This window comes from Sylvia atricapilla, chromosome 18, assembly GCF_009819655.1.
Source record: "Sylvia atricapilla isolate bSylAtr1 chromosome 18, bSylAtr1.pri, whole genome shotgun sequence".
NCBI lineage: Eukaryota > Metazoa > Chordata > Aves > Passeriformes > Sylviidae > Sylvia > Sylvia atricapilla.
In genome coordinates this window covers 4,914,278-4,940,551 of record NC_089157.1, presented here as the reverse complement: position 1 = coordinate 4,940,551, position 26,274 = coordinate 4,914,278, and the positions used below count along the sequence as shown (strand labels likewise).

At 48.5% G+C, this 26,274-nt stretch overlaps 1 protein-coding gene across 1 annotated transcript in view; it reads left to right on the top strand.

Annotated features, from left to right (window-relative positions):
- LOC136369339 (heparan sulfate glucosamine 3-O-sulfotransferase 3A1-like) overlaps positions 1-19,381 on the top strand; it is a 32,499-nt gene extending 13,118 nt beyond the window's left edge. Inside the window, exon 2 of the mRNA XM_066332123.1 lies at positions 18,460-19,381. Coding sequence (XP_066188220.1) covers positions 18,460-19,078 — 619 coding nt within the window. The 3' untranslated portion in view covers positions 19,079-19,381. The remainder of the gene's footprint in view (positions 1-18,459) is intronic.
- Positions 19,382-26,274: the final 6,893 nt, after the last annotated feature.

The window sequence follows — 26,274 nt, the reverse complement described above, 5'->3', positions numbered from 1 at the left end:
TGGGGTTCATTGGAGTTATTTAATCTAATGAAATCCCATTATTGTCTCTTGAGGGTGCACCACAGGGATGTCTTTCCTAGGAAGAAAAGCAATGGTTGAAGAATTGGCAGCCAGGGACAAACATCCAGTAGGGGAAAGGAGCTGAGGGCAAGCAAGTTGAGGGTTTCACCTGGCAGGAACTCAGAACACTTTGGCTGCATCATTCCAGTGCTGTCACTGCTCAGGACAGAGTGGTGGAGAGCTTATGCCCACATTCCTCCTGTCTGTCACCTCCCTGGGCAGACTGTCCCACGTGGTGCCACCTTCTCCCTTTTCCTGGCCCAAATAGGAGTTATATTTATTAACCCATCTCAATACCCAGCATCACACTTGCCTCTCAGCTGGTCCTGGCTGTGTTGGCTGCTGGACTTTCACAGAATCAGAGAATCACCAGTGGTTTGGCTTGGTGATTACAGACCAGCTCATTCCAAGCCCCCTGCTGTAGGTAGGGACACCTTCCTCTAGCCCAGGTTCCTCCAAGCCTCATCCAACCTGACCTTGAACATTTCCAGGGATTTAAGATGGTTCCCCCCAAACCTGCTGTAGTTTTTCCATTTGCATGAAAGCAGTTTTTCCTCACCTGCTTTGCAGAGGGAGACAGAACCTCTTCCAGGTCCCATTTCCCACGCTGGCTTTTTGACAGTTTCTGAGCCTTCAATCAACTACATCACAACAGAGTCAAGCCGAGCCTATTGCACCAGTTGCTCTCCTGCATGCCGAGCTTATTGTATTCAAATGTCTTGGAATTCTGTCAGCAGAAGGCAGGGACTCTGCTGCTGTCAAATACCAGCAGGGCAGCATCCTGTGTGCTGGGGGAGTGTTCCTTCCGCTGTAGTGTGTGCTCCAGTTCCCATTATTGCTTCTTTAATAAGGCTGATACTTATTCTGCACCGCTCATTTGCTGCTAAAATTGGAACCATTCGAGCAGTAAGTGACAATTACCTTTTGAGCAGTGTGGGGTAGGAGCCCAGTGTGGTGCTGCCCCAAAGGAGAGGGATCAAATTTGCCTTTCAGGTGTAAATTCCTGTCTCACACTGGACCAGCTTTGTAGAGATGACTGTCAGGGGTGCCCAGCATGCTCCAGAGGAAGGATTGCACCCATAGGTGCTGGGAGAGGACACATCCACAATGTCTGTGGGTGTCATGGGAATGAGGGGGTTTGGCTCTGTGCTGCTGAGTTATCTTGGGACATCCTCTGAGCTGCCCACCCCTAAGGAGCAGCTTCTGTCCTCAAAAACCATCTCCGTGCTGAAAAAAAAAACCAAACTAAAAAAAAAAACACCAAAAAAAAAAAAAAAGAAATTAAAAAGGAGCATGTCTGGTAATTTAATCACGTTAAGTGCTCCTAAAATCACGTCTGCGCCGCACAGCAGCGTGCCAGAGCTCTCTGGAGGAGCAGATGTGGCAGGGGTAGGTGCAGTGAGATGGGGTAAGGCAGGGATTTCTGGAGGAGGGAGGACAAAACCTCCCCTGTGCTTCATGAGCACAGCCCGGTGAGCAGTGCAGGACCAGCCCTCGTCCCCTGAGGGTGGCACCGTGTCCTGAGCAGCACGGGGATGCTGGCAGGGTCCCCTGGGTGCCGTGGGAGCTGGCAGTGCTAACGAGGAGCCGCCGTCCCCGGGGCAGCGCCGTGTCTGTGCTCATTATGCACGTCCCTTTCACACCGCCTTCATTATTCCCCTGCTATCTAGTGTCATTAAGATATCAAGTTCATTTAGGTACATCCACATTGGCAGTTTAATTATGTCTGGGTACTACTCTGTATTTTATTCATGGACTATCTGGGGGCGGTTGTCAAACACAAGGCCGGGAGATAAAGGTTGGGTGGCTGCAGAATGCTAATGTCCTGCTGGTCCCCTTTTGACAAATACACATGCCAGTTATTACCCAACTGATGATTTCATTCATTAACACCACATACATCAGCTCCCTTCGCCCGGTATTATTGTACACATTCATCTTTTCATAAACAATTACCTGACCAAGTTGAGAAAGGCAAGTGTTGGGGGATTAATGCTCTGCTGGGAAGTTCCTGGTGTGGGTTGGGAGCAAGGTGCTGGGGGAGTGCAGAACGCTCCATTGGCGTGATGGCTTCATTAATCAAATTAGGGACAATAGCGTGTCACATGCGTGCCACGGCTCCCAACAACCCGTCCGTGTCAGGGTGGGGCTCCCTGACCACTTTGTGGTGATGAGGTGGGTGAAATGAGAAATCCTGTGGGAAAGCTTGGAAAGCAGCCAGACCATGATCTGCACTTTTCATTATTATTATTTTTAGTAGTATTATTGTCATTATTACGGTGAGGAATATTTGCCTGAAAACAAGCTCTTTGTTGTTTCTGTCTTTTTTTTCCAGCTGCTTTTCCCAGGTTGGAGCCCTGGGCAGTAGGATTAGCAGTGGTGGTAGGAATGATTAGGACATCATGAGTATAACCAGCTGGGGAACAAAGCCCCCACTGTGTCTTCTCTCTACAGTTTTTGACTGTAAAAGCTGGTGATGGAGAATAAAAAATAGCAGGGACATGGTGAAGAGTACCCAAAGTCATGAAATAAGTGATTCCTGCAGCTTTCCCAGAGATGGTGCTGAGACCCACCAGGAAGGGCTGGGGGTGCTGCTTGCCCAGATGGAGATCATTCTCCAGCTCCTCATGTCCAGCACAAACCCCGTGTAAGGGAATGATGCCTTAAGTTTTATCTTTGATGTATTTCAGGTTCTGTGGTGCCCAGGGGTGCAGCTCTGAGCTCACAGTCAGTGTCACTCAGCTCTGCACACAGCAGGAACACAAAACAAATCCTTTTCCTCCCGCATACCAAGGACAACTTTCAGACCAAAAGCACAAACAAAGGTGGGCTGGAGGGAGGAACAAGAAGGATGGGACTTCATAACCTGGAGCTGGAATTGGACAATTAACCCCAATATGCAAAATGACCAAAACTTATCAAAGTGTGAGACCTCGTGACCATTTGTCCATTTTGTGCCCATTTTGGGTCCACCTTGGGTGTAGCCCTGGCCAGGCTCTTGTCCTGCCCAAGGAGTGTCCTGGAGACCTTTTAATAAATATCTGCTTTATTCTCCATCTCTGTCCAGCCTCTGTTCAGCCTTCCCAAGGCATCAGGATCAGACCTGGAGCTGCTCCCCTTGAACACACAGCCCACGTGGTTTCAGTGTGGTGTCCTGTTTTATTTCTTCAGGTACTTTGTACCCTCAACTGCTTCCCCAGCAGACTGGCTCCCTGGGATGGTGAGGAGCAGCTGCAGGAGGCCACCAATACAGCCAGAATCAATTCAGCTTTTCACTCAAGCAGACAGGCTGGAAAAGTAATGCTTCAGGGGTCACTCTGCTGCACTGCTGCAGCGCTGGATTTGCAAACTAAATAAAGGATCTGAGTGAGTTTTAAGTGCCTAACTCCCTTAGGCCCCTTTGAAAAAAAAGCCCCACTGGAATAACTGAGAAGCTTTCACTGTGTATTTGCAGAAACATTAATCCTCCTTGCTGTGTCAAGTCTCTTTGATCACACTTCAAAATCTCCATCTCCAGGGGTCCTGTCTGGGCTTTCCAAAGTGGCTTAAGAGCAGAGGACCTGGGCTCCCAAGACTCAGAACCCTTTTCCAAACCCCTCCGTGGCTCTCCGTGTTGGAATGGAGAGATCACACCCTGCCAGGGGTGCCCGTGGTCCCTGCAAGGTGGGACCCCACCCTGGGGTGATGGGTGACTGTTGTGGTGGGCTGTGGGATTTAAAATCCCTGCTGCTCTCAAGAGTGTCAGCCTGGGCTTGGTCAGTTCTCCCTGTGATGCCTTTTGTGTTCCCAGGGAAGTGTGGTGAGAGAGGAAGCACACTCAGGGTGGGTTTTCTCTTCGGGCGTGCTGAGAAATGGATGGTGAAGGAGAGTTGGCCTTGAAAAGTGGGGCAGCCCTGCAAAAGGAGAGGCTGGGAGTCATTGTCAGGAGCTGACCTGAAGCCTCCAGCCCAGTCTAGTTCAGTGCTGAGTGAGGAAGAGCAGAGTTTATTGGCCTGGACCCAAATGACTCAAGTTGACTTATGAACCGGAGGTCACTAACTGGGTTTTTTTCCATCCATCCACATTCTGGAGAACACTTCATCTTTCTTTCTTTTTTTCTTTTCTTTTTTTCTTTTCTTTTCACATTATTGAGCTGTGCTCACTCTGAACAACCTCAGTGTCACACGAATGCCCAAACCTCAGCCTCCACCTCCCTGCCCTGTGACATGAAGGTGAGCATGGTACAAACCTACCCAGAGCTGAGCTGGCTGCTGTGTCATTCACCCATGAAATTTAGATCTGCTGCAAACTAAAACCTCCTGAAATATGTCAGATGACTCTGATACTGGATTAGACAGTGACACATTCCCTGGGAGAAGCTGGAATTGCTGGGCACAGGGAAGAGCTCTTGCTGCATGATCTTGTGAGTAGGGGCTCAACTCCCTGCCCTGACTGTGGGGCTGGAAAGACGAGCATCCATCTCTGTGCAGCTTCCCCAGCATGGCCCTTGCCTTGCCCAGAACTTCCAAATTAGGCCAGGAAGAATCTTCTTCAACTTTCTGCTTTCTGGAGACTTTTTCACTTGACTGCTTTGCTCTGGGAATGAAAGTACAGAGCTCTTTCTCAGCCATTAAAGTTTCATTTAGCAAAAAGACAAAGAATTGGCACAGGAAGGATGAAGAACCACTGCAAGAGTAAACTTGTGTGACTCTATGTATTTTAGATCATAGCCTGAGGTCAGGCTCCCTTTTTTTGTAATACAGATAGAAGGGTTTTTGGCCATGCAGCAGGAGGAGATGTGTAGTGGTACATTAAAAAAGTCACTTCTCAGCATAATTTAAGGAACAACCTCTATTCTCAACAGTGGGGTCTTTTGAGGTGTCTGGGTCTTTGACAAAACTCTGTGCACACACAGAGATGTACACACACCATCTCCAGCAGTACAGGGCATGCCACAGGAATTGCCAAAACTTTGTAATAATCTCTGTTGAACTGTTCAGGACTCCACACCAATATTTTGGCAGACAGATCCTTTTTCCTCTGCACATAGGGGAGAAAATCCATCCCCTTGCTCCCAAAACCCCAGCAGCCTGTTCATAATCTCCAGAGAAGCAAGGTGTCCAGAACTCCTCAGGTGTGGCTCTATATCCCAGTGGGTCCCAGCCTGCTGCATCACCTGCCCATTTCCAGTATTATTTCCCTACCTCCAGCTTCAGCTGCCTTAATTTAGCTGGTTTAGTCCCTGCACTCACTAGGTCCTGATTTTCAGTCTCTGAGATTTGGTGGCATTTCTTCAGAGGGAAGGAGAATGGAGAAACACGGGTTTTTTGTTGTTTTGTTGGTTTTTTTGGTGGTAGTTTTTTTTTGGTTTTTTTGTTGTTTTTTTTTTTTTTTTTTTTTTTTGGTTTGGGTTTTTTTTGGTTTTTTGTTGTTTTTTTCACAAATCACTTCCATTTAGTGTTTTTTTGCGTGTCCTTCCAATTTTCAGACAACATTTTATTCCCCTTTATGTTGTGTGCAGCTTCTCAACCACCACCCCTGTCTCCAGCTCCAGTTCCCATCCTAACTCCTCTCCCATCCTTCTCTGCTTCCCCAGGAGGAGCACAGGCACTGCAGTGTGTGCATGGCCTGCACTTGCACCAAGGAAAAAGGAGGCAGACAAGGAAAGGAGCGAATTTCATTATGTACTGCAGGCAATAATGCAGCTCCCAGGGGACAGAGATAGTGTCGTGAGAGACAAAGGAACAATAGTTTGTGCTGGCCTGAGCACTCACCTGATTGTGGATTCCTTTCTGGAATTATTCCTGACTTCCTCTGCGTGATTGTGTCACTCTTTTGACTTTTCACTTTTGTCTGGTTTCTCCTGAACTGAGCCCCAGGGCTGATAAGTGATCAGGAGGTGGGCAGAGGCATCCCCCAGCACCAGGGATGGGGATTATTTTCAAGCTGGCTGTGATTTTGGGGGGTTGTCTTTCTGGGGCACTTTTCCTGAAGAACTGATGGTTTGGGTTCTCATTTTCTGGTGAAGGCAGATGTGCCACTGGCAGTGGGAGGGAAGCAGTGGAGATTCCCCGAGTTTCCCTGGGTGCAGAAAGAGGCATCAGGATGAAACCTCTGGCATCAGGCACACAGTGTGTATGTGTCCCCAGGCCACATTTGGGTTTCTTGGAGGACACAAAGGAGCTAGTGATCCATGGGTTTGCAGGACACTGAACTGTCCCTGTGATGGGCATGGATTTCCTCAGCAGCCAAGGAGATGAGAAGCTGTTCAAATCAAAGCTCCACCAGCTTTGGGGAAAATCTCATCTGGGATGTTTGTCTGGGAGCTCCCCAAGGTCACTCTACAGAGACAGCCAAAGCTCTAAGATGTGCTTTGGACTCTTCTCTTCTCTTCTCTTCTCTTCTCTTCTCTTCTCTTCTCTTCTCTTCTCTTCTCTTCTCTTCTCTTCTCTCTTCTCTTCTCTTCTCTTCTCTTCTCTTCTCTTCTCTTCTCTTCTCTTCTCTTCTCTTCTCTTCTCTTCTCTTCTCTTCTCTTCTCTTCTCTTCTCTTCTCTCTCTCCTCTCCCTCTCCTCTCCTCTCCTCTCCTCTCCTCTCCTCTCCTCTCCTCTCCTCTCCTCTCCTCTCCTCTCCTCTCCTCTCCTCTCCTCTCCTCTCCTCTCCTCTCCTCTCCTCTCCTCTCCTCTCCTCTCCTCTCCTCTCCTCTCCTCTTTTTCTTTCCCTCTGTCTCATCTTTCTTTCTCTCTTCTGCTTTTTCTCTCTGTCTTCTCTTTCCACCTTTCTGAGACGTAAGCAAATTCCAGGAAGGCATCAGTTGTCTTTAACACCCAAAGGAAAAATCGAAGGGAAGGGTTCAATTACTGGCATGAAAAATGAGTCTCCTAACGTAGGTCTATCCATTTGCTAGTTGTGCTTGTTTTAAAACTGAATTATAGAGACTGCACATTTTTTCCAGAGACGAATGCATTAATTTTTCTCCAAACAGACAAGAGAGAAGCAGAGGGAAAATAAGATAATAAGAGTTTCCACAGTGATTTATATGCCTTTGTGAGAAATAATGGGGGCAGACAGCAGTGTGCTCCAGCAGCTGGGAGGAAGGGCCAGGGGGGTGGCAGGGACGACTGCAAGGAAAACTGCCAGAAGTCCAAGTCTGATTGTTGGTTTTAGATGATATAAGATCACTTTATGTCTCTGACTGGCTTGAAAAATCTCTCTTTCTCTCTCTCTCTATATATATACACATATAAAATATAGACCATATGATGCACTTAAAACCAGCACAGACTGTGGTGTTTATACAGGAAAGGATTGTGTTTCTGGCCGACCTCTCCCCAGCCCTCCTTCTTCTGACGAAGGATAAACTGGGACCTTTAGAAAACAAAGTGGTGGCTGCAATTTTTAACAGATTTGCTCTTGTATATATTTATACAGGGCAGGAGAGCCCTTCCCCAGGGCTGTCTGCTTGTGCCTGTGGGCAGAAACCAGGGGGGTTGAGTTTATTTTTTTTTTTCATCTGTTCACTTTGGTTTGATTTATATGGTAAAAGAGATATTTTTATTATAGTGCCTAGTAAATTGGGTTTCTTTATTGCTCATGAGAGCTGTTTCCCAAAATTGGACTATTTATATAGTACCCTGATTGCAATGTATTTCTGATCTTAGATGTCTAACTGTAGGGAATAAAAAAAAAATTACAGAAAATTAGATGTTTTTTAAGAAAACCTGCAACTTCTCTTGGAATAAGATGAAATAGGTAACTTTTTCTTGATGTGGCACTCAGCAGCTCCCAGGAAATCATCTTGGTTTGGTGACTAAAGACTTTTGGTGGGAACTGGAGGCTCTGGGAGGTTTTGAAGCAGTTTTGTGGTTTGTCCATTGGTGTAATCCACAGGAAACACATCCGTGAGGCCAAAGGCCACCAGGGCTGTGGTACCTACACTGATGTTTCTCTCCAATTAGAGGAATGATTCAATGAATTCATTCCCAACTGGTTTCCCAGCAGAAAATCCCGCAGCTTTCAGATGGATGTGAGAGTGGAGGGAGGCTGCAAGAGATGCTTCAAAGCAAAACTTAAATCTGTTCCAGGGCAGATGGTTAATTGTGCAGTTCAATTTATTTGCCTAATGCAAATCATGTCCCGTTTGCCCGTGGCACCAGGAGAACCAGATTCCTGTTTGTTTTGCTAAAAGCTGATGTTTCAGGGAATATTCTGCAGCTCTCCCATGAAACCTCCTGTTTGTGGTCCCAGAGGAGGATGACTTGCACACAGGACAAACAGCAGTTCCCATGGAAAGCTGCTGGGATGGGGACAAGCTGCCAGCGCCGTGTTGGTTTGCAAGATTCAGCCTCTAATGCTCATGGTCCCAGAGCTGAGGAGGTGCTTTAGCATCCTCTTTTTCCCATTCCCAACCCAGGCACCAGGAAGTGTCTGTGGGGCTGGATTCCTGCCTTGGGCCAGGAGGGTGTTTCTCAGGGAAACTTCCCGACTTCCCAAAAGAGCCCAATTGAAGCCTGGAGAGATTTTTTTCAGAGATTCATGGCTTTTCAAAGGAGAAATTTGCATATTAATAAGAAGCTGTTCAGACTGATTGGCTTAATGTGTTTGGGGTAAGTATAATTAAATGTCAAGGGAAATATATCATGAAGTAATGAAGCTGGAGTTAATTTGTCAAAAAACAAAACCTGAAGAGGGAGACAATTCCAATAACAAACAGTTCTTTAACCTTCCTCCTTAAGATGATTTGCTTAGTCAGGGCTGAAATGTGTGGTCCTGAAGATCCTTGAGTGACAGAGACATGAGGTGGTTGTTGCCTTGGGGATGGAGGTTTTTCCATATTCTCCCTATTATAGAGCCTTCAGTCCTGGGTTATTTTAGAGCTTTCAGTCCTGGCTGAGCCCATCAAGAAGGTTCCCCCAGGGCCAGGTGGGGGAAGGTGCAGCCCTGGTCCCTCCAAGAACTCCTGGGAGGATGTCTGGGAGGATGTACCCATGTAAGACTTCAGAGGTGCCCTTAGGGAGGAACAATGAGATTGAGATTTATTTATATCAGGTGCTGGGCCTTTTGGACCCTTTTTTTTTTCTTTTCTCATCTCTCAGTCTTTACTCTTTGAACTTTTCAGAACATGTGCCATCTCCTGCACTTTTCACATCCCAGCTGGGCATAAACCCCAGCCCACAGAGGCACGTCTTTAAAACGAACAAAAATTGCAATGCAGGTGCCGAGACTGGATGGTTTAAGGTCGTAATTGAGGAAGGTGAGGTCCAGGCTGAAGGCTGTGCTGATCCCTGTCAAGGCTGTGGCTCCTGGCATCCTTCTGTGTGCTGATGGAAAGAGGTTGGGAGCTCCCTCTCCAAGGTGCAGACATGCAGTGGACAAACAGGCAAAGACCTCCCAGCAAAACTCTGCTTTAGGTGAGTGCTGGGTTCATGGGATTCGTGTCCAGCCATGTCGCCTGCTGTCCTCTTCCAGCACTGACTGACCCTCGTGTGTGGTGGGATGGCAAAAGGGAGCTCTTGATTTGCACAGGGAGAAGGGCAGGGTGTGCAAGGATGTAAAAGGATCATGTCCATTGCCTCAGCTGGAAAATCCTCCTTTGGCCTAACATGACACAGAAGGGAGTCAGCAGGTCCTAATAATCACTTTTTATTTGGGAGTTACATTGGATATCTCATGAAACCACTGTGAGCCTGACTTTCTCCCTTGTAGGAGTCAGCTGGTGCTGCAAGAATTTGGCAAACAGCTCGTGGCTTGTGTGTGGAGCTCTGCCCACTGCTGGGGTTAAGCTGCCACTGGGAGAGGGGCATAGTGCTGGAGAGACCAGAGGTGATGAGTGTTGGGTCCAGGTCTGATGGGGACAGGAGGAGTTTGTCCTTCCCACTCCCTGGAGCTTCTGGGAGTGCTGGAGAGGGGCTCCAGGGCTGCGTTAAAGAGCTCGTGGCCAGCCCAAGGGGGAGGCACTGCTGATGAACCCAGCCCCAACCCTGGCACAGAAAAGACCCTTTAGAAGATGCCTGGTGGTTTCTCCATTCCCATACAAAGGATGGACACATGTTGAAGCCCTGGGGCTCTTCATCTGCTCCTGGTGGGCAGAGGGCTGGGATTTACCAGCAATTAGCCATTGGAAAGAAAACCACTCTGAAACACCCCTTTCCCAAACCCCAGCTGGACAGCCCGGAGGAGGTGGTAGTGCCACCTGTGATTGCCTCAGCTCCGATGAGTTTCTTGTTCCAGCAGAGAAAATCAATGGCTTGCAGGGCTAATGACATCAGGGAGTTTCTGCTTGTCAATAGCACTTAGGCACTGGTGGTCTCCAGATGTGCTTTTCCAGCACAGTGGATTTTTTGGAATCTCTTTGCACAGCCTGCTCTCGCAGGCTGGTCACGGGATGCTGGGACATTGGGGTCACTTCTGAGCACACAGAGCCCCTGAGCACTGTGCTCCCCACTGCCTGCCTCCCTCAAAGCAGCAGCTCAGCCCGTCAATAATTAATCAGAGCAATTAGACAGAGGGTTTGCGTGCTGTAATTAGCTCTGATCCACACAACCTTCCTCCCCGGGGGAGCAGTGGGGCAGGAGCTGAGCACGGGGCTGGTGAGCAGAGCCCCGTCTTTGCGTGCAGATGCTGCCCCTGAGTCCACAGCCCCGTGGCTCTGCAGCCAGGGAACTGGCATGATTGGGGCTGTGCTGCTCTGACAGGGTCTCCTGGGCTTGTGTGTGACCCCCTTATCTCAGGGACACTGCTGCTTCCTGCCCTTGGCTCAGCTCCGTGTGCCTTGGCTGCCCTGCCCTCTGCCCAGGATTGTTGCTGCTCCTCCTGAGCAAGGTCACAGCCTGAGGTCCAGGGAGGGTCTTCACCCCTGGAGTTATCAGCAAACAAGCTGCATTCTCCACAGCATTCCTCAGATGGATTTCCCAGCTCCTCAGGAAGGGACGAGGCTTCCTGGCTGTGACCTCAGGACAGGGTGATACCAGCTCTTATCTCCTTCAGTGCTGCACGGGGAGCTCAGCCCACTTTGGAGGCAGTGAGATCCCTGGAGTGTTGCAGCAGCCCTCTTGTTAGAGGGTAGAAATGAGTTAAGACACAGACTTTTTGTTTATTACAGCATGAAAAGGGTCTTAGTTTATTTTTCTTTACAGTTTAGTTATCTTGACTAACTATTCACTGACTCTGGCTGCACCAAGCTCTTGCTACAGATTTCCCTTGCAGCTTCTGACTGTTGGTTATTTCCTGCTAAACTCTGACTACAGGTAATAGTTTTTGGACTCTGAATGCAGGCTTTTACCCAGCTAGACTGTGGCTGCAGGTTCTAACACCAGGCTCTAACTGCAGACCCAGACTGACCTCAGAGCAGTGATTTTTTTTCTCTTCAGAATCTTTCCTCTTCATTATCTCATCATTCTCTCTTCCTCAAGGTTCTTCTTCTTTTATGATCCTCTTCTCACCAGCTAACCCACTCTTTTTTATCCCACTTATCTTTATTGGCTATATTTGTGACTCATCAGGGGCAAGGCTGAATTGGGTAATTAGCACATCTATTACTTATTAGGGACAAGGACACCTGTATGCCCTTCTCCTACAGTGGTGTGGTATTTTTTAACTGCTGAGGTGGTTAAACCCAATAGGTGAAGGGAGTGGAGAGGTGTCTGTGGCACTTGGGGTGCAGCTGGAAGGACACAGCCCTTGGGTGGACATTTGGACACCTCAGCTGGGATGTGATGATGGGCATGTCCCAGTGCCACCCCTGCCCTGTCCCAGTGCCACCCCTGCCCTGTCCCAGTGCCACCCCTGCCCTGCTGCACAGCCTGGGTTTGGGGCTGGCACCTCTGGCTGTGGATGGACCAGAGAAGGCACCTCATGGGGGCTGCATTTTAGGTGAAGGTTTGCACCCGTGTCAGTCAGACTTCAACTTCCCAGGGAGCTTAACTGCAAGGAGAGGAGGGAGGGGCAGGGAGGCAGCTCTGCTGAGATGCTGCCTGACAGGCACAGTGTGCAAACAGCTGCTGCTGGCTGCAGATGTAATGAGACACATAAATACTGAGACTTGCTCACATGAACGCTGGCATGCGCCGTGAGGACGAGCCTGGAGCTCCCAGGGCTGCTTGCTGTGTGCCAGCAGCAGCCACAGAGAGCAGATTTGGGGGCTGGGAGCAGGAGAGGCTGTGCCTCGTGGAGAGAGCTGTGTGTTTGGGAAGGTGGCATATAAATGGTGTGCTGTGTTTGTCCCCAGCAGCAGTGGCTGTGACCAGGGCAGTCACCCAGCAGTGACTGTCCCTGCAGCCTGGGCTCTGGCACGGGTGTAGGTGGCTGCCTGACATCAGCTCTGGGTTTGGGGTACTGTGGTGAGTTCCTGAAAGTGCCAACATGACCCAAGTGCTCTGAGAACTGTTCCTTTGATCCCAGCACAGCTCAGTGCACCGTATTCCCAGAATCCCAGAGTAGTTTGGGATGGAAGGGGCACTAAACCCATCTCATTCCAAGCCCCCTTGGCATGGGCAGGGACACCTTTCACTAGCCCAGGCTGCTCCAAGCCCTGTCCAGCCTGGCTTTTAACCCTTCCCTGGGCAACCCATGACAGGATCTCAGTAAAGAATTTCTGCTTTCTTCATACTTCAACTCCTCTGGAGTACTGGAGATGGTAAAAACCTGTGTGCTGGGAGGGCCTGTCAGATTATACCCTCTTGTGACCCAGAGATGGGGCAACTGAGAGGTGTTTTAGAGACTTTTATTCCATTTTCAGTCTCATGAGGAGGGTGAGATGGGGCAGATGTTACAACTCACACCATCACAATCAGAAGCCAAACTATTTCCTAATTACAATCCATTATAAGTGTTTTTTGGCCTATCAGCTTTTGCCACACAATGCTGTTAATGCCTTAAAGCCAATCATCTAAAATCACCCCTCGTGGGTCCTACTATAATGCATTCTTCATAGTTCTGTTTGTCCAAAGTATCTGGTCTCTCTGCAAGGCCATCTTTGAAACTTGCTTCCAGTCCCATTTCTCTCTCTACAATGTCTGTCCCATCCCATGGCCTTTCTAAGTCAGCATATTTTGTTTCAGAGTTTGCACACAGATCCATACTGTGTGAGCCTTCTGTCAGGCTTTGAGAATTCTCAATAAATCCATTTATCACAAGGGACCTCACTGCTCTGGGCACAGGGACCCTGCCATGGTGGCAGGACAGCCACCTCAGCACATCCTGTGGAAGCAAAGACCCCAGAGATCGTTTCCTGCTGGTGGGAATGGAGCAGTCCTGCAGGACACCTTTCTGACCACAGCCAAGGAAGAGAACCACGAGTATTTCAGCAGTATTTCACTCATCCTGCATGGTTTGCAATGCTCCCTTGGGGATGGAAGAGCAGCAACAAAGGAAATTCCAAAACCCCTGACTTGTTTTGTGAGGGTGCAGCGTCCTCTGGGAGATGACAGTTGTATCACAGATCCTTCCTCTAACACCAAAATTTCCCTGAGCGTTATCTTCATGCAGAGGGAATGCAGGATGGGTAAGGAGAGGAGAGACCCAGGGCTCCTTGTCCTCTCCTGGGAGTATTCCTGCCTCTTATTTTGCTCCAAGCTCAGCTTAATCCATCCTCATTAAAATCAGTGGCAAGGGTGTCCTTTTGCTATTAATGCCAGTTGGATTTGATTTTACATCCAACAACATGACTGATTTTCTTTTTTCCTTGCAGACTTCTCTGATCTTTTGCCCCTCTCCCTTCAAATTCCTCAGTCTCACAGCTTTTCTTGAAGGTTGTTCCTTTTTAAAAAAAAAAATTTCTCAGTTTCCTGAATTGCATCTTTCCATGTATCGATTTCAGCTGAGATCTAAAGGCAGGCAGAGCAGGAGGCTCAGCTGACTCCCGTGTACACTCACAGCTCATCAAAGCAAATACAGAGCCGTGTGAGAGCTGCTGGGGCAGCACAGCCCCTGGGCTTAGCAGCTGGCCTCATGGGAGGGAGGAATTAATCTCTTTAGGCAGCATTTTTGAATTTATATCTCTATGCACGCTCCTGGTTACATCAAGTTATCACTCTTGCTGGAGCATCTTTCTTTTCAATCATCCCTGAACATGCTGTAATGGTTCTTCTGGGAGTGTGGGCTGGAGCTGGGGGAAGGGGAGCGCTTGTCAGAGCGAGTTTGGGGTTTTTTATAAACTCTTGTTGCAGAGTCACGGCTCAGAATGATTTGGGAGAAAAGGAGAGATGGTGGGGGAAGAAGAAGACAAGCTGCTGGTGGCAGCAGGGGAGCAGCACACACCCCTCTGAGGGTGTGAGGCTGCACCAAGGCACGATGCTGGCTGTGCCTCAGTTTCCCTGTGCTCCTTGTGTGACTGCTCCGTGCTGGAGAAGGCTCTGTGTTCCCCCAGGGCTGGCAGCTCTGTCACATGCCTGTCACCAAAGTGTCTGGCTCCTGCCTGGAGACAGAAATTCTGGCTGTTTCTGTGGGGAAGTCAGAGATGAAATGAGCCCCCTCAGACACTTCATTTGCCCTCTCTGCCCTGCCACTCCACCCTGTCAGAGGGTCCCATCCATCCTGTGACTGTGTTGCATTTCTGGGAGCAGATCTGGCCCTTCCTCACCCTTTTCTGTGGTCCCACAGCTGACTGCAGAGCCGTGGGGCTTGCAGAAAGAGCAGCATTTCTTTGATAACATTTTCCCTGCAATGACCCCTTCAGTGGCACTTCCTTAAAATCAGCACTTTGCCACCACAACAGATTTCCTTTCCCACCACTGCCCCAGGCTGGGGTGCTCCAAATCCCAGCCAGAGCCTGGACATGTCTGGGGAGGAAAATCAAGCTGCTGAGCAGGGAAAAGCTAACAGAGGGCAGATTTCCCCTTTGCAGTTTGCTTTAAGGTGTTTGTTGTCCATGCCATGACAGGTCCTTGGATGCTCTGACACCTACCAAGGGTTTTTCTGTGGAACTTCTTTATCCCAAAGGTGTAAAGACCTGGACATCCTTTTGGGGCTGCAGCCAAAGATAAGGGTGAACATCCAGGGCTCTCCAGAACACAACCAGAAGCCTGTGCCATTCTCCTGCCCCTCTCCTGGTTGTTCAGTGTCTCCTGCTCTCACTCAACATCAGCTCTGAGCTGTGGAAGGTTGGGACAGGGACAGAGTGGGGATGTGATGCTTTGGGAAGGCTGAGCTGGAGCAGAGACTAGACAGAGCTGGAGAATAAAGTAGATATTTATTAAAAGGCCTTTAAGGACACACCTTGGGCAGGACAAGAGCCTGGCCAGGGCTACACCCAAGGTGGACCCAAAATGGGCACAAAATGGACAAATGGTCAGCAGGTCTCACACTTTGATAAGTTTTGGTCCATTTGCATATTGGGGTTTAATTGTCCAATTTCAGCTCCAGGTTGTGAAGTCCCATCCTTCTTGTTCTTCCCTTCAGCCCACCCTTGTTTGTGCTTTTGGGGCTGAAAACGTGTCCCAGTTGTCCTTGGTGTGCAGCAGGAAAAGGATTTGTTTTGTGTCCCTGCTGTGTGCAGAGCTGAGTGACACTGACTGTGAGCTCAGAGCTGCACCCCTGGGCAGCACAGAACCTGGAATACATGAAAAGATAAAACTTAAGGCATGAGATGGAACTGGCAAGCAATGGGGAAGGGGCACCACTTGATTTCTTCACCTTTCCAAGGGCTCAGGTGCTCCCAGACGACTCAGTAGTTGCAGGACAACATCACCACATGTGAGAAATGAGGGCTTAGTTCACATGGGGGAAAAGGGCAATTCATAAAATCACCATTGACTGGTTTGGGTTAGAAGGGTCCTTAAAGATCATCCCATTCCAATCCCCTGCCACGGGCAGGGACACCTTCCACTGTCCCAGGCTGTTCCAAATCCCAATGTCCAGCCTGGCCTTGGACACTGCCAGAGATCCAGGGGCAGCCACAGCTGCTCTGGGCACCCTTTGCCAGAGCCTCACCTCCCTCACAGGGAAGAATTTCTTCCTAATATCCAAGATAAATCTTGCCCTTTTTCAGCTTAAAGCCATCACCCCTTGTCCTATCTGCCACTCTGTGCCATTGTCAAAAGTGAGACTGCCCTGAGCAGAACCCCACAGAACCAGCTGCACTGGTCCAGAGCAAAGACAGGTCCAGCCTAGTACCTCCTTCCAGTGGTACCAGGCATCCACAGACAAATGTGTAAAAGCTGGGGATTGTAGATCTCCTCCTGTTATGTCCCACAAGCTGAGGGCAGTCAGGTTTGGGGGCTTTCCACAGCTGAAGGGGCACTGGGACTCTGGTACTTCATTGCCACCAATTTATTTCAGCCACCACGAATTTGACCAGTTTGTTTCTAAACCATTTATGCTTTCATCTTTTGCAGCATCAGGCAAATTGGCAAAAAATCATGGCCAATTCCTCTGCAGAATTATGTGCCTGCTCAGCAAATGCCACACTTATGGTCAGCAGCGATTCCCTTCATCCTCACATCCTTCAGGATGCATGAGAGTTCTTTGATACTCCTCAGCTTCTGAGGAGTATTCATTCTCCAGCCTGAATGTCCCAAATCTTTGGAGTTTCCCCCAGACAGAAACCCTCAGCAAAGGTTTGACTTCTCTGGGGCCATGTCTTTGCTCAGGCTCTGTGTGACGTGGTTGCAAAGGGAATTGCTTTAGGAAGGGCCATTCCTTGCCCTCTCATTTGTAACATAACAGCCTGGGGTTTGGTTATTATTGCTGGTTTGAGCTGCTGTTGGCTTTCCATTGTTGCTTTTTTGATAGATGAGTTCAATTTTTGCTGGCATATTGCACAGGTTTGCAAACCAGATGTTGTTGCTGCTGCTGTGGGATGGTGACAGGGAGGTGAGCAGGGAGGTCCATCTCACCCTCGGGGTCACAGCCAAGGGCTCGGGGTGTGAGGGGCTGCAGCTGCCACCAGAACTGCTGGGGGCATGGTGGTGAACCTCGCCAGGGTTCACTGCAGCCACCCCTCATCTGTGATGGTTTTTGGCTGCTTTTTTTCCTCTGCTAAGGTTGGGATTGGTACACGGGAAATGTAGGTTCATGTTCAGACTTGGATGTTTAATTAATTCTTATTGAAAGTACAGTTTCAGGGGTTGTGAGTTTTAGCTAACAAGGTGGGAAGTGGCAATGAAATGGCTATTTCTAATTCTTTCTAAGGTTATTTTAGTGATAGTTACCCAATAACGAGGTGACACCTGTATTATTTATATTTCTGACCCAATAATGACCACCCAAGGCCCAATGCAGACCTTTTTCACCCAATTGCAGAAAACCACCCAAACCCATGAGGAAGAAGGAAGAAGAAGAAGAAGGACCCAGACAACATCCAGAATCCTTCATTTTAACTCACATGTATTACTACACACTAAAACCCCAAAATCCAAGTTTCCAGAATTCCAGCACCATCCATCTCCCATTCCCCCTGGGAAGGACAGGACCGTGGGAAGATCAGCAGTGGGGAGGGAAACTGCTGAGGGCCTGGGAGGCAGGATGGATTTGTGTGTGAGCAGATGATGGGGGTGGGAATCTGGCATTTTGTAGGTGCTCCTCCTGTCTGGGTCTGGTGTCGGGGTGATCTGTATGAGAGGGTGGAATGTGGTGTGGCATGCCAGTGGGATGAGGAGGAGAGGGAGAGGAGCTGGGAGTCACCTGCTCCCATGGCTCCTACACCTTTCTGGCTTGCCTTGCTTAACATGAAGGAGCTTGGGGTATCCAGCCACCAAATCCTGGGGCTCTTTAACACATCACACCCAATCCTGGCCCAGGAGGGCTCTGAACTCTCAAGGGGACCATGGAACAGGATGGACCCTGGCCCGAGCCCCAGGCCCCTTCCCATTTCAGTCTAGGAGAGCTTCCCAAAGCAGCTGGTGTGTGGGATGTTTTTGGGTGAAAGAAGGAAATTGCTGAGGTCAGGGGGCTGATGTTGCACATTTTTAAGTGGCATCAACTTGCCGCCTCCTTGGAAATGCCAAAAAATAAACTCTTGCATCCCAGCCCTTGAAAATTCCTCTGTCCTGCAGGAAGGGAGTGTTGTTACTCCGAGAATTCACTGTTATTCCAGGGAATTCAAGCCTCTGTGCAGGAAACCCCAGTGTGGGCAGGGAGGAATTTAAAGGGCTAGGGCATTAGGATGGTTGAGATGTGCTGTGTTCCTACCATTGCAAGAAGAGAGGTGGGATCCAGAGGGCAGGGCTTGGACACTGACACAAATGAATTCAGGTCTAATTCCAGGTAAATGGGCAGCGAAAGGCAGTGGGAAATCAAGGGCTTTCAGTGGGAAATCAAGGACGAGTTCAGGTGTTTGCACAAGAAATGCAAGGAGGGAAGGGCTGGGCCAGAGGCTCAGGACCATCCTGCCCTTGATCCCCAGGACATCTCCAGGGGCTGATCCACATCCAGACCCTGCCCAGGGGATTTTGGCATTAACGTGTCCCTCATTCCCCCTCTGGCAGGGACCTGATGCCCAGGACACTGGAGGGGCAGATCACCATGGAGAAGACCCCCAGCTACTTTGTCACCAAGGAGGCCCCAGCCCGCATCTCCTCCATGTCCAAGGGCACCAAGCTGATCGTGGTGGTGCGGGACCCTGTGACCAGAGCCATCTCGGACTACACCCAGACGCTCTCCAAGAAGCCTGACATCCCCACCTTTGAGAGCCTGACCTTCAAAAACAGGACTACGGGCCTGATCGACACCTCGTGGAGCGCCATCCAGATTGGCATCTACGCCAAGCACCTGGAGAACTGGCTCCTCTACTTCCCCATCGGGCAGATCCTCTTTGTCAGCGGGGAGAGGATGATCAGTGATCCCGCGGGGGAGCTGGGCAGGGTCCAGGACTTTCTGGGCCTCAAGAGGATCATCACTGACAAACATTTCTACTTCAACAAAACCAAGGGCTTCCCGTGCCTGAAGAAGGCGGAGGGCAGCAGCAAACCCCACTGCCTGGGGAAGACAAAAGGCAGGACCCACCCTGACATCGACCAGGAGGTGGTGCAGAGGCTGCGGGACTTCTACCGCCCCTTCAACATGAAGTTCTACCAGATGACAGGGCAGGACTTCGGCTGGGACTGAGGCTGAGAGAAATAATTTAAGAAAAGGAAAATATAATATAATATATATATTTTTTTTACGTATCGGTAGAGATGGGGGGAAATACGGGGGGAAAAAAAATAATAGCTGTGCTGAAAAATGGTTTGCTCTGATTTGTTTTGTTTTGTTTTGGTTTTTTTCCTTCTTTGTTTTCACACTGCTTTGTTTCCTTCCTTCTCTCGGAGAAGAGGTGCTGTGGACATCCAGGAAAGGAGGCTGTGAACAGCAGTCTGATCCTATTGATATGAGCAGCTTTCCTCAGTGGGCCCAAGGTTTAGCACTGTAAAAAAATACAGGTGCAAAGTTTTCAGAAGTGACGGGGTGCTTGGGGTAGCTCAGAGTCTTCCTGAAAGTTCAGCCAGGTTTTGGCTTGCAAGTGCCATTTTGGCCAGACCTCACCACTTTTGACAATAAAACAAAGGTGGCTTAATACCTAATTTGGCTTTCCAAACGTTACCTTAGGGGATTTTTTATTGCATGAAACATTTGGTAAATTTTGCTTCCACTTATCCAGTTTTTTGTTTTACTTTTACCCCCCTTAAATCAAGCTCTTTTCATCAGCCAAAATTATTTTTCCTCTTAAGGGAGCCAAAACCAATAATCCTTTGTTTTGTTTTGAGACAAAATAATTTTGGTAGCCAAAAGCAAAAGAACACAAATGATTCTTTTGACTTTCTTCTTTTAGAATTAAAATTACCAGGTAGTCAAAAGGCCTCATTCACGGGAGCTGGCTCTAAACCAGTGTTCCCTATTGCATCCCTTTTGCTACTCTGACAGCAAAATGGTTTTCTAAGGTTGTTTTTTTTTTCCTAAGGGAGGCCCATCTGAAAGGATTTTGCGGGTGGGATGGAAGGTCCACACTGAGATGATGCTCAAGGCACACCCTGAAGGTGTTGGGGGGACCCACCAGGCACATGCAGGAGACTTCTCAGTGTCCAGTGGACATGATTTGAGCCATAATGATGGATGCTTTAAGTTGGGCCAGTCTTAAATAGACTGGAGGAAGGGTTGGTTGGGAAAAAGTGAACAACAATCAAGTCCAGAAAGAGGAATGAGAAAACAACAGTTCTTTCCTAAAGGAGAACTGAGAGGGAAGCTGAAAGGTTTTAAGGGCTTTAAAAACGGTCAGGCAAAATGAATCTCCTTTACCACGTTATTTTAGCTGGTGGCAATGTTTCAGTGACAGAAATCTGTTAGTGAAGCAGTCTTTTATTACCACGGGCTCATTTATCTGCTGGCTCTTGATCTTCAGCATTTCTGAGCTCTGGGAGCACACACTTATACCTTGGTGCTGCACAAACAACATGGTAGTGCTCCCTCTCCTGAGCCCGACTTGGAAAAGTACCTGAGGGGGTAAAACAAACCAAGTGGGGATCCCCCAGGAATGTGGTTAGGAAGGAACCTGGGGATGAGGTTCACCGGCTGCCTTCATACCAGCCAAGATCTTAATAAAATCCCAACAGAGCAGAGATTTCAAAGAGTCCAAAGGGAATTATGTGAGAGGTTACAATTTCACCTGAGAGAGAGGCATTTCCACCTGGGCAAGTGAGGAGAAGAGTTTGGTGACCCACTCAGCCCCATGGCACTGAGCTCCTCTGCACGTGTTGAGCCACATCTTGTCCTGGCTGCCCTAAACCACCTTTCTACTCATCCCTGCACACCTCCTTCTGTTCCCACAGAATCTGGGTCCTGGAACCTTCCTATCCCCTGAAGACACAGACCTACAGGGTTTTGCATGCCAGGCCCATTTCCCAATGGAATGAAAATAGCTTCATTCAGCTCGTGAGGCCCCTGGAGCTTCTCCCACAGCTGTCACTGCAAAGCCCTACCTGAGCCCAGGGTTCCATGCCCCAGCTGGCAGAGAAGTGGTGATGGCTTGGTGACACCAAAGCCAGGCTGTGCTCATCACTCTGTCCTGCTGTGGCACAGCTCAGTGCCACCCTCACTGCCTCCTCTGATGCTTCCCCCATTTGTGTCCCATTTTAAGGCCTTTATTGTCAATGTCCCACGCCACATCTGTGTAAACACTTTGCCTTAGAGCAGAAAGGAGGGTGAGGCACCACACAAACCCCCAACAGTCCTTTCTCTTCCCTGCCTCCCTTCAGTCCCCCAGTATTCACACAAACGTGACATGAGAAGGTCAGAGGTGGCCACTGAGCTTTGGCTCCATGAGACCATGGGCCCTGCCAGCATCTGCAGTTCAAATCAGAAGCTGGGAGAATGTTGGGCTCTTGGTGATGGTCTCTGCTGTGTGTCACAGGAGGTGAGGGGAGCAACGTGCCTGTGCTGGTCAGAATGGGCATAAGATGTAGCCAAAAGGATAGTTGGTAATTATTGGGAAAAATATTCTAAGAGGAAAGCTTTTTGGGGCAGGAACGGGGGTGGACACCCTCCCATGGTGGGATCTTTCATCCAAGTGAAAGAACTAAGGTGGTAGTGAGGATGAGGCATCAGTCACTCACAGCCAAAGAGTGCCAGCACCAGCAAGGCACAAAATGTGAGGTGTTCCCAGCTGAAAAGGAGATTTAAGTGTGCCATTTCTTTGGTATTTCAAGGAGAATTAAGGTTGGGATAATATGGACATGCCTTTGACAAATCGTGGTTTAAGCCCAGCTGGGATCTCAGCCCCCCTCACTCACTCTGCAGGTGGGATGGGGGAGAGAATTGGAAGAGTAAATCTAAGGGGACCTGTGGGTTGAGATGAAGACAGTTTAATAGGTAAAGCAAAAGCTGCACACACAAGCAAAGCAAACCAAGAAATGAATTCCAGACTTCCCATGGGTGCTCAGATGCTCATCCCCAGGACAGCAGGGCTCCCTCACATTTGGAATGGTGACTTGAGAAGACAAACACCATCATTCCAAAAATTTCCTGCTTTCTTCTTTCCCCAGTTTTGTAGGCTGAGCATGATTCCACGTGGTCTGGAATATCCCTTGCATCAGCTGGGGTCAGCTGTCCTGGCTGTGTCCCCTCCCAGCTCCTTGAGCATCCCTTGTGCAGCCTCCTCACTGGAGGAGCAGGAAAAGCCTCGGTGCTGTGTAAGAACTGCTCTGCCACAATGAAAACATCCCTGGGTTATCAATATTTGTGCATTCCCAGCACAAATCCAGACCACAGTCCTGTGAACACAATGAACTCTACTCCAGCCAAAACCAGCAGACAAATATAAACATCGCTTACGAGTACAATGTTGTAAAAAAAATCAATATAGTTATATTGCTATTTTCTCCCACACAGTGGCATTTGCACTACTATAAAACAGCTTTATAGGGCCACAGACTGGTCTCCCCATATTGGACAAGCTGCAGCAATACCAAGCATTTCTTACAGCTGAGTATCTGCACCTGCCACCAAATCCCTGTCATTAAATGAGGGTACACAAGCCCATCAAATGTGCCTTTTAAAACTCTTACCAGCACATCAAGCTAAACCACTTAGGAATACTTCCCCCTAAATACTTCAGTGTTTTACTCCCCCTCCTTTCCAAGGGTTTGAATACCTTGTTGCACACCTTGTAAAGCTATTTAGGGATCTGAGACTGTGATTGATTGGTTTTGATCTGGGCCATAAGTAGTTTTGAAAATCCCTCCGCATATGAACAATGGCTTTTAAAAAGAGGTCATGCAACCAAATTGCTTTGAACTCTAATAGCATTTAAGCCTCTAAACTCTTCAGGCTTATTTGAAAATCCAGCCATGAAGTTTAGATTATTTTAACCTAAGAAGAATTAGAGGTAAACTATTGAAAACCGCATCCCTCCTGCAGTTCTGAGCACGTGTATTGGAGGGGAAATCAAAAGTAGCTATAAATAAGTGACCTGTATAGTGTCTTTTCTTTAAAAAAATAAGCAGAAAAATCAAAATATTAACTATGAAAAAAAATTAGGTTATTAAAATGCTTCTGGTCTCAATAATCAAAACTGCCATTAGGGACTGATGAAGCCTAGGCTTATATGCAATGCAAAATTCGGATTTTTGAACAAGTCCAAATTTGGATTTTTAAGGAAAAACCAAACCAAACCAAAACACACCAACATTTACAAGGCATCCTATCAGCATCAAGTGCTCAGCTGATGGTAAGGAAGTTTTATACAGTGAGGGTGGTGAGGCCTGGGTTGCCCAGAGTGACGGTGGATTCCCCATCCCTGGAAGTGTCCAAGGCCAGATTGGACTTGCAGTAACTTGGGATGGTGGAAGGTGTCCCTGCTCAGGTCAGGGAATGGAATGAGCTTTAGGGTCCCTTCCAATCCAAACCATTCCATGATTCCATGATCTTTGAGGAGACAGGCACAGCCACAAATGGCACCACACACCCGGAGTGTGGATTCAGGTGTACTGAGCATGAGGATTGCCCCAAAGTCTTCAAAAATCTTTTTTTGTTCCCCACTGCTGTTTGGGAAAATGCTTTGGCACAGGCTCGTAGAGCCCATTTCAGAAAGGTCACTGAGGGTGAGGCCTCCCTTTAACCCACTGCAGCAACAGCCAAGCCTGGAGTGGGGGGAAGCTCTTTGCTCTCTGTTTCAATAGAAAACATCAAAGAAATGGGGTTTTCTTTACCAGTGCAGTTTGGCAAGGCAATACCAGGTCTGTCTGCTGCTGTGAAATCCATCACTGCCCCTCCTGGAAGGGCAAGGATGGGGCTGCTATGCCTGTGGTGCTGATTTTGTGCCACAGGGAATTTTATCAGCTCCTGTGGGAATGCTGCCACTCAATGATCCACTCAGTTAAAAGGAGTTTATAAACCAAGGAGCCATGGAGATCTGTGTGAGACTCCTCTGCCTGATGTCAGGGTGGCCTTTGGGTGCAGCACTAAGTTCAATTTCCAGCAATAATCTGGCCTTTCCTACCCCTGCAGAGAGTGATTTTGACTTGCACTGGTTCTCAGTTCTCCCACATACACACTTCACACACAGCATCAGGTCTCCAGATGAAGGGAAACAATTTGCCCATTTTCCTAGCCATTAAAAAATTCCTTGATTGTGTACAACAGTTTCTGGGTTTTCTCACATCCCTCCCCTTTACTTGGTGATACTGTCATCCTTCTCCCTTTGGTGCTATTTCAGTATGAAAAAGACCCTGATTTTAATTTAATTTAAGAATGCAAAAGCACACATGTAATAAAGTTTACGGGTATTGAGAGGCTGTGCTCTCTTTTTGCTGGTGGCAGCAAGCTGGAAAAAGGGAGCAGGTTTATGAAAAAGGGAAAACCACAAAATCACCACATTTGTGTCTGATTTTAGTCTCCTAAACCTCACTCACTTCATGACTCTGCCTTCTGTGAACTCCCTCCCCAGTGGCATCACTGGCATTGTTCCCATGACCTCTTGTCTTCCACCACATCAAGGTCAATGCCATACTCCTTTCTGTAAATTGCAAAAATCTTCAGTCAAGCCTCCCTGTCTTCCCCAACACTCACCCCTTTGCTGTCCCTGGCCCTGCCACCTCCACAGCATTTCTCCCCCGAGATGGATGAATTCCTGCTTCCCCTGACCTGGGTAGTTCAGGAATGGTCCCAGTTCACAGAGTGAAACCCGAGGGGAAAGGAATTCCTCAAGAAATATATACAGTGGAGAAGCCCCCCTGTATCAGGTTTGCTGTGTGGTCAAGTAAAGTGATATTCTATTTACTTTTTTAGATGTATAAACAGATTAAGTCCCAGGGAAAATATGCTCCCAAACTTCATAATATTTTATTAAACCACTGGAGTTTAATACAATCTTTTGGCTTCCACAGAAAAATTTTCCATTTCTTTTCTGAGCACCTTTGATTTTATTTTCTTTTAATTACCGTCATCCGGAGTTAACGATCTAGGGTTTGCACTCCACCCAGAAAAGACTATCCAGATTAGAAGAGGGGAATTTTGCTAAAATACACAAATACGGACGTGGTGGTAAAAAGTCAACCACACCTGGGCAGAAAACTCTGGAGAAGCCAATGTGCAGGATTAATTTTGGTCAGCCAGGCAGTAACAAGGCTGCTTTCCTCAGTTCACCGCAGATGTTAGCCAGCCATGGTTTTTGTAGAGTTATACTTCCTTCACCTTCTGCCTGTCCACGCAGTGGCTCTGAGGGTGTCTTGGTTTGGGAGGACAGGTGTCTGCCAGGGAAAGCCAGAGCCTCCCTTGGAATGGAGGATGTAAACTCCCTCCCACCAAATTATTATAATTTTGAAATTAAGGGGCTTTCAGGCAAAGATACCGGGAATAGGAATAACAGTTCTGTACTAGAAACGTTAAAAATAAAAATGGAGTAGTACAAAAAAGCAAACTAACAAAAAAAGAAAAAAAAAACCCACTGACAGAGTCAGAACATGACCAAACACCCTGTTGGTCAGGGTGTTGGTGTCAGCCCAGTCAAGTCCTCCTGCAGTGACAGATGTGGTTCTGTTGGAGCAATGATCCTGTAGAAGGGTGGAGTTTCCCCTCTGAATGTCCAGTGGTGCTGAGATGGGTCTGGTCTCCCTCTGGGAATCCAGTGCAGGCAGACTGTGCTGGAGTTCTGAATCTCAGGTTTGATCCAGGTGGGAATGCTGGGCTTCTCCTCCTGAGTGGAGCCTCTCCCAATGGGATGATGTAATTGTCTCAGCCCTGCAGTGAGCCTGGATGGCCCATGAACAGCAGATACCCCTGGAGGGAGGATGGGTCCTGGAAGGGATAAAGAACACTGCCCCAGCTGGTTTAACAGCTGGTGATAGAATCCATACAGCTGGTTACGTCCTGCATTGCAGCCCAGGACAGTGGGGAAAGCTCTCCTTGGCCCAGGTCCAGCACTGCCCTTGGACTCAGCACTGCTTCATGGACACGGCTCTGGATCACCATCCATCAAGATGTGATCTGCAGGAGAAGGCCAACACCTCACTGAGCCTCAAGCACATGGCTTGGCCCCTGCCCTTCCAGTCCTGCTGGCTGAGGAGTGCCCTACAGGCAGTCTGGCTCGTGAGAAAAGCTGCTGGGAGCCAAGCAAATACCCTCAGGAAAGACCCAGCCCCTACATTCCAGCATTGTTAATTAGGAATAATAATGTCCATCATGGTGTCATGGCTCTTAAGGCAGCTGTGTGACTTCTGGAGGCCAAACTGGCTGGTGTGAGTGTTACCCCAGGTCCTCAGGAGAGGAAGCAGGAGAACTTCAAATGTTGCTTATTATTGCTACCTGCAACTCAGATCAGTCCTGGAAGTGAA